The sequence below is a fragment of the Takifugu rubripes genome, chromosome 15 (assembly GCF_901000725.2).
Source record: "Takifugu rubripes chromosome 15, fTakRub1.2, whole genome shotgun sequence".
NCBI classification, from domain to species: domain Eukaryota; kingdom Metazoa; phylum Chordata; class Actinopteri; order Tetraodontiformes; family Tetraodontidae; genus Takifugu; species Takifugu rubripes.
The window spans coordinates 4,120,802-4,128,777 of record NC_042299.1 but is presented as its reverse complement, the minus strand read 5'-3'; the positions used below and the strand labels follow the sequence as shown (position 1 = coordinate 4,128,777).

The 7,976-nt window shown below is 42.3% G+C and overlaps 1 protein-coding gene and 1 non-coding gene across 4 annotated transcripts; one reads left to right on the top strand and one right to left on the bottom strand.

Moving 5' to 3' along the window:
• The first annotated feature begins 2,287 nt into the window (after nt 1-2,287).
• On the top strand, nt 2,288-6,390 carry eral1 (Era-like 12S mitochondrial rRNA chaperone 1). 3 transcript variants are annotated; one of them, XM_029847875.1, is made up of 12 exons: nt 2,288-2,521; nt 2,659-2,808; nt 2,915-3,042; nt 3,110-3,187; nt 3,278-3,324; nt 3,393-3,454; nt 3,662-3,774; nt 4,088-4,393; nt 4,489-4,638; nt 5,207-5,269; nt 5,410-5,490; nt 6,125-6,390. In XM_029847875.1, exons 1-12 carry the CDS (start codon nt 2,428-2,430, stop codon nt 6,245-6,247), a joined length of 1,395 nt encoding a protein of 464 aa, XP_029703735.1. In that variant the 5' UTR covers nt 2,288-2,427; the 3' UTR covers nt 6,248-6,390. The 3 variants fall into 3 exon arrangements, with proteins under 3 accessions (XP_029703735.1, XP_029703737.1, XP_029703736.1); XM_029847877.1 differs by lacking the exon at nt 5,207-5,269 and having other exon boundaries at nt 4,489-4,661; nt 6,125-6,263; XM_029847876.1 differs by lacking the exon at nt 5,207-5,269 and having other exon boundaries at nt 2,289-2,521.
• Nucleotides 6,391-7,276: 886 nt separating this feature from the next.
• Nucleotides 7,277-7,349, bottom strand: mir144 (microRNA mir-144). The gene has a single exon (NR_105345.1). It is a non-coding gene; the product is annotated as a microRNA mir-144 (primary transcript).
• Nucleotides 7,350-7,976: the final 627 nt, after the last annotated feature.

The window sequence follows — 7,976 nt, the reverse complement described above, 5'->3', positions numbered from 1 at the left end:
TGCCCTCTCCACAGTATTGACACCATTTTATGAGCAGAGAGAGACAAATGGACAACACTGGGGATTGTGGCAAGTTAAGAAAATGCTGGAAAATGCACCCTTGGTCATGTAGTGTCAAATCACAACCTGCATGAAAAACCCAGATGAATGCCAAAACGCAATAGCAAGTGTTCTGATTGTCATTGCACATCATGATTATTAAAATATTCCAGTCACTTCTGGTCTGCAAGCTTGACTTTCAAAATCAGCAAGGAAAAGAAGGCCAAATTTGGTCTGAAAGCCCAATCAAACACAGTGCTCTCAGTCCAGCAGGTGGGGGAAGCAGCAGCAGCAGCAGGCTTCATCAGGCAATAATACGAAGTTAATGATGCAGAATGGTGTCTTTCTCCACACCAAAAAGACATCAATACAGGATGTTTAAGAATGCCGTTCCAAATTACGCTCTTTAAATTCATCACTGACATGACTGATGATTTCAAAGAGAGGCATTATTGATCCACTTCACAGACAAGTCACATCGATTGCAGGTCTAGAATGAATAAAAGTTTTTTCTCCCCCCATCCATATCCCCTGCAGAGAGAAAGTGATTGTACAATCATTGGTGCAACCTATATGGGTAGTTTGGTAACCAAATCACCTCCTTTAAAAAGCAGTCTGAGACAGGACATACTATATAGAGCTGTATGTGCTTGCTGAACTGGGGGACCTTGGAGGGCCTTAAGGGCAAAACAGCAGAATCACTCTGCTCTCCAATTTTTTTGAATGTGGAAATGCATCCATCAATTTATTAACCTGCAGGATCCTGCAATAAGGAGCCTGCCTGGGTTCTCAGCAGGGTAAAATTCAGGAGGGGCTCTTTTATAGACAATCATCCAGCTGTGCAGCGGTACACCTCTCACTGCAATCAGTGGTGATGGAGTGATAGATGCTCTGACATACTGACAGATTGTTTTTTCCCCACCTCTGCTCCCTGTTGACATGCCCCATGGCTCCTGCTTAGTATTCCATGAACTTTGTTATTCCTCAAGAGCAGCCAGATGTTCCTATTAGCAGATATGCTTCCAGTTATTGCATCCAAGTTATAGTGACATTAGGAAATCAACAAGGTAGGGTTCTGCAGCAAAGCCTGTTCCACCAAGCAATCTGTTTCTAGACGCAGATTCTGAAAATTCAAGGACACTTCCCCAATTTTCATCAGAGTGAAGTTTTTAATGTAAGAATGACAGAAACCGAGATTAATTTGAAATCCAAACAGACTTGCAGCAGCAGTGGGAGGTTTTCCATTACACCATGCTAAATCCCACTTGCAAGGGCACTTCCACTGAAAAAGTGGGCTAGAGCTTATGATTAAATGGTATGCAGGTGAAGCCTTTTTGTCTTTTTTTAGAAAGAAAGAGAGAGGAAGTGTTGTCTTTGAAGGCCCGAGTTAATGCAGTAGTAAAAAGACTTCTGATACACTCCCACGTGAAATAGCCATGTGTGGAAAGCCCAGAGGGAGAGGGGGCCTTGAATGAATTTGAGAGAGAGAGTGGGAGGGAAGCAGATAGAGAGAAAGTTTAAACATCGTTGATCCTCAAATATCCTTTTGAGTTCTGGTTCAATTGGAATTCTGCAGTGAGTGTCTGCTAAAAGCCCATTTTTGTTGCCCTTCCATTGCTGCTGAGCTTTTAGAGTTCTACGATGATAGATTGCAGGCTACCTGATATCCTTCATCATCCTCCCCAGTGGAGGTGTTTGTTCCGCCCTGAGCAAATCCTTGAGGACTAACAAACAGCCGGCACGTTTGATGCATTATGGGGAGACATCTGCTCTTCCTGATTCTCACATACAAATTAAAACAATACAGTAATCACTCAGTATGCAAACTCCTTTAGTCACATGATTTACCTTACACAATCCTCAGCTCTAACATCACTGCCTCCATTTGTTATTATGAATCATTATTAAATGGCTACAGGGTGTAAGTGACGGCTTATACATTGTTTTCCTTAGGTTAGCATATTGTTTTTAACAACCTCTGTAACATTGTCATAAATGTGCTTCAAACATTTTATGCTACAAAAAGTGTAAATTGGTGAGTGTATGCTTTGGTTATCAATTTATAATTACCTAACTTAAATTTGTAAACCCTTTCAAATGTTGTTTCTCCCTGTAAAAAAATACTATTTGACATGAACTGAATCTGTGAAAGAAAATTATTAAAATATTAAAACCGAGTGTCTTTGAGATGTATTCCGGTAGGAGGCAGTAGCGCCCCTCCCTAAACCATTGTTAAGACTCTCTTAGCGGAAGTTGCGTGTCGTTAGTCGTTAGTCAACATGGCTTCATCCTGTGGGTAAACGTGAATGTAAATATACGTCACATTATCTGAAAATAAATGTATTCTCACGTCGTCCGGAACGTACAAGTATCTGTCATCTAAGTTCAATGGCGTTCAGAGTGTTTGCTCGGTCCGTACGTTTCTGTGGGCGGCTGGCGGCGTCTGCCCAGAAGCAAAGCGCGTCAGAGGGGCTTTTCCCAGGTAAGTCACTCAAATCAGCTCATTTGTTGAGAGGTATCGGTCCAGCATCGACGTGTTTGTTGTCATTCTATTAGGACTGAAGCATGAGTAGCTGACAAAGTATAACGTCGACTCTAATGCTCTCTTTATCATCGCAGGTGGCGCTTCATGCAGAGGTGTAGAAGGGAGGAAAGGATTTGTCTTCGTTCCTGCCTGTTTTATTACATCAGAGGCATTTCTTACGAGACTGGCCAATGGGGCAATATTAAAAGCTGATGCCCCTTTGCCCTCAGTTTTGCCAAACAGCGGTAATCCCATTTAATGTCCTGAAATCCGTCTGATCAATCAGACAACATTTCTCCCACTGCTGTCATTTACTTGTAGTGACTCCTGATTCATTTTGTGTTCTTCCAGGTGAACACTTATCTTTATTATTGAGACACCCAGATCAACCTGCAAAGTCAAAAGTGTTGAAAGTAGCCATAATAGGATCTCCAAATGCTGGAAAATCTACATTGTCCAATCAGCTCCTTGGAAGAAAGGTGCCTAAAGTCTTTGTGTAGATGTGATGTGACTGGTTGTGCAATTGTCATTGGTTATTTCCCAAAGGTGTTTGCTGTGTCCAAGAAAGTCCACACTACCAGGAACCGCGCCATGGGTGTCTTAACAGAGGGTGACACGCAGATAGTAAGTTCATGGCATCCATGTTCTGAATAATGCTCTTCAAATGCCTGGTTTTCATACTTGCATATATATATCGATATTTTTGTTTTGTAGATTTTACTGGACACTCCTGGTCTCACTACTGTATCTAAAGTGAAACGGTGAGTTAGTTTTGTCTCAGCTGAACACTTTTTACATGAGATATGAATGGAAACCCTTTTTTCTGTAGACATCAGCTGGAGAAATCTTTGCTTGTGGACCCCTGGAACACAGTGAAAGAAGCTGACCTAAGTATGACAAATAATCACTTTAAACATTAACTTTTTACATTTTTGTTGAACGTGAACTGCAGCTTTCTATTTATAGAGGTTTTAATTTTTTACATCTTAAACAGAACCTTATAAACATTTTCTAATCAGAATATGTAGAAGCATTGGCCTCTACACAGTTTAAAACCAGGCCATTTATTATACAAAAAGATTTTTGTTTCTTTGACAGTGGTGGTGATGGTGGATGTGGCGGACAGGTGGATGTGCAGCAGGTTGGATTTCGAGGTGCTTAAATGTTTGGCTCAGCACCCTGACACCCCTGCCATCTTAGTTCTGAATAAGGTATTCTAAGATCAATTGGGTGGAAATAATATAAGTGTACAGTATGTGTAGATTCTGAGTCATCCAGGTCATCGTTATCCAAGGTAGTTTTCTCTGTCAACTGGACTGTGTTTCTTCTCTGTGAAGACGTTTTGCCTTCTATCCAGAAGGCTTCTTCTTCAGCATGAACTGAAAAAGCCTTCTGGATAGAAGGCAAAACGTCTTCACAGAGAAGAAACACAGTCCAGTTGACAGAGAAAACTACCTTGAATATAAGCGTAATAATTCATGTCACAAACCACTCCTAAATGTTTACTGATGTCTGTTGTTTAAGGTTGATAAAGTTAAGGCCAAAGACCGGCTGTTGGATATCACAGCTGTGTTAACGTGTGGAATGGTGAATGGACACAAAATGCGGGTTAGGCCAGTGATTAAGCCTCCATGGGCTAAAAAACTGCCTGACAACCACTTGGAATCACTGGATGAAGAGAATCACACAGAGACTAAGAGCCCCTCTGAGCTGAACTATCAGCTGAGTAAAGAGCAGCTGAAAGTGCTGAGGAGCCAGCTGGGATGGCCTCACTTTAAGGACGTTTTCATGCTCTCTTCTGTAGACAGTGACGATGTGGAGACACTGAAGGTACAGGATATAAATTAACTTTATTAAATACAGTGTTTGTATTTCAGCACTGAACTGACTCTATATTTGTGTTTTTCCTCATCCTGGTTGTGTAGACATACTTCATTACTAAAGCCAAAACAGGGTCGTGGAAGTACCATAGTGAGGTCCTAACAGATCAAAGTCCGGAGGAAGTCTGCACCAACCTCATCAGGGAGAAGCTTCTGGAGTATCTGCCTCAGGAAGTGCCCTATGCAGTGACACAGGTGTTTCCCAAGTACAACAAAAGGCATTTTCAACCATTTTTCTTTTTAGGTTTGAAGACACTGTAAGCAAAGTTTTGCATTCCTCTGTCGTTCACACATAGCCTTGAGATTCTGAAACACTCCTTGAATTAAAAATTTTGCACTGATTTACATCAGGGGCACAGTTGACAGTTGCAATACAGTGGATCACCAGAGAGGGAAATTAAGCTCATTGTTCATTTAACAGCATTCAACAGTGTCCGTCACAGGATTACTGATTGAGAAGAGGCTGGGCACTTACAGCCAGGCAGCTGCAGATTTCAGAGTAGATTTATGAGCCAAGTTCAACTGTGAGCAGTCTTCACCAGATTGGGACATTACTGGACAGTGGACACGACTGCTCTGCAGGGCTCAGTGTATGGTGTGGTGATGGCTTGTAACTCAGTGGCCGTGCTTAAAAGAGGCAAAAGAAATGTGAGTTTCAAGTGAGTGTCTCGCCTGCTAGTCCTCATTAGAATAAGCTGGCGGGTCTTATCCAGAAAGCTTCTCAACATGCCCACATCACTGAATAAAAATCCTTCTATTGCAGGTCTCCACTGAGCCGCCAACCCTGGGGCGCTCACACACTATGACTGTTTTAGCACCGCCACAGGTGACCTGTGCCAAAGATGACATGGTCACCTGGAGTTCTTCTCTGGTTTTTTAGACAGTAGAATGATCTGCTTGTTTTAAGGGAATGATTTAATCTCTAAAATGTCCACAACAACCTGATAACCTTTTGTCTGTTTACAGTCTATTGAATTCTGGCAAGAGGGTGAAAATGGCGAGCTCCATATCAATGTCAAGCTTTATGCCAAGAAAGACACTCACATGGTAAGAACTCTAACCATGTATTAGATTTATCGGGATACACTAAATGTCCTCTTTTTAAATGTTGCTACAATGTAGTTTTAAATCTGTGAATTAGACTAGAATCAGTCTCTGGTGTGTTTCTGTATTTTTTAGAAAACTCTATGGAGTCAAGCCTCTCTGCTCTCCCAATAACACCTGTGGCCTTTTAAGGTTTCACATATGTCATTCCACCGCCTCGGATTTTTATTCTCCTAGTGTTTTTAACTTGTAAATATTTGAGCAGCCTTTCTCAGCCATGCATCTTTAATGGCAGAGTATATTTGAGGCTGTGCCTGAGTGTGCCAAAATCTTTTCAAGGCCACTGACCTCTTTACAAGTAGAGAGCTTCAGACCAATCTCTTCCTGTCGTTTTTGTGTAGCAAATCCATGCACATTTATTTCATGAATACTTTTGATAAAAAACGTTTTGAACGGTCGAGATGAGACCTCAGATTAATGGACACTTTATCCCCAGAGTCTGAATATTTGTTGAGCTTCTCATTTCTCATCAGATGTTCCTGCTACCTCACGGAAAATGTTAAGTCACACTAAAGCTACTGAGATAGAAGGTTTGGATATTTTGGGTCGCTGATAGAGTTTTTGTGTGTGTCTGCAGAAGATGCTGATTGGCACAGCTGGCCAGGTGGTAGCGCGTATGGCCCAAGAGGCCGGGGAGGACCTAGGCCGAGTCTTCCTGAGGAACATAAAACTGAAGCTGTCAGTCAAACTGAAGACCTAAAGGGATGAAACCGCCACTTGTTTGAATTGACACTATATTTTTTCATATCTGAAGAGGCCGCTGCTGTTATTGTGTAAAATGAAAGAAAAAAAAACATGTAGAAATTATATTCAACAATATATTCAATAAACCCAGCTACTGTATTTGTTCCTATTTCTCTATCAATGATTAATCTATCCTGGAGTAGTTATGGTTGACATGTCTGTGCTGTGAAGACTGATTTATCTTTAGCATTCAGAGCTCTTTGAGTAGGAGCTGCACAGTCATGTTCACTCAGGTGTCCCAGATGCAGCATCCGCCTCTGTTCTACATATAGCTCACATCAATTTAGCCTCTACTGCTGCCTTTCAACTGGGCCCAACCAACCCTGTTTTTGTTTCCCTGACTCCATCCTTTCCTCCCCCAAACCCTCACATTCAAGGCCCTTTAAAGCTCAGCGCTGCCCCCCACCCGGGGTTGAATAGTCTCACTAATGGATGGCCAAATGGAGCACTAACCTGGTGCTGAAATTTTAACTCCATGTTTACTCTATCTGGGCCATTTTGGTGAATACCCAGTCAGTGGCTTAAAGTGAGGCAGGACTGTGTGTGTGTGTGTGAGAGAGAGAGACTTAAATGTCTCTGTAAGCCCCTACAGCTTCCCCTGATCTCAGCAAACGTCTGCTTCCCAGTGATTAGACCAGCCCGTTGTGCAACAGTGATCAACACTCCAGACAAGCCAACCACGGCTGGAAAACTTCCAAACGGATGTACGGATCAGCCAGAACATTAAAACCCATTTTACACACCAACTGATGGAAGAAATAAGGTGCTCATTTGTTTCAATGGACCACACTTTATTTCCTCACAAGTACATCTCATAACAACAGCGGACCGTCCTCTGGGTGCTGATGACTTTGAGCGAGAGCCGTGGAACCCTTACCATAACTGAAACTCAGTAATGGTAACGGTTTGACGGGCCTCCCCTGCAGAGAGCAGCCAGTGAGAGCCTCCTGAGTGTGTGCCGATGGAGACGGAGGAGGACTGAACCCCTGGATAGTACATCATCTATACTGTAGTGTCTCTTTAATAAACTTACAGTATTAGATGATATCCTGTCCAGGGCACAAGACATAACGGTTTCAGCGACTCCCAGCTTCATGTACGGTCTGTGAAATAAAGGAAGAGACATTAAAGAGATTGCCCAGGGAATAATTAAATATACCGTAGAAAAAAATGGAAGAGTCCACCACCGTCGTGACCCATCTTGTTCACTTACCTCTGTTTCTTCATCCACTGTGACGTGACCACATGTGGTTCAGACTCCCAACACTCTGCTTGCTGGTCTCTGACACTTAAAGGCTCCCAGCTCATTAGCATACCCCGATGACATCTGGGCGGACCAGACAGCTTGAGGTTAACTTTGTCTTATCTGGCTAAAACGTGGCCGTCTTCTGATGGCCCCACACCCTTCTTTTTTCAGGCTAATAGCTTTATTCTCCTTTTTACTTTCTGCATTCAAGGATATGATTTAAATAAGACTAAATATTGAAGGTCATAGAAAAAAAATCATTTGTTTTTCCACCTTTGGGATGATCAACCCTCTGATTTACATGTGTGATTAAAAACCAAGAAGCGATTAACTCACGGTTCCTTTATCTGACAATGTTATAAAAGGCTGCGCCTCTTAAATCCTGACTCACAGCCCGTGAATTTATGCGTGATGGTTCCCTGGCTTGGAATTTAATAGT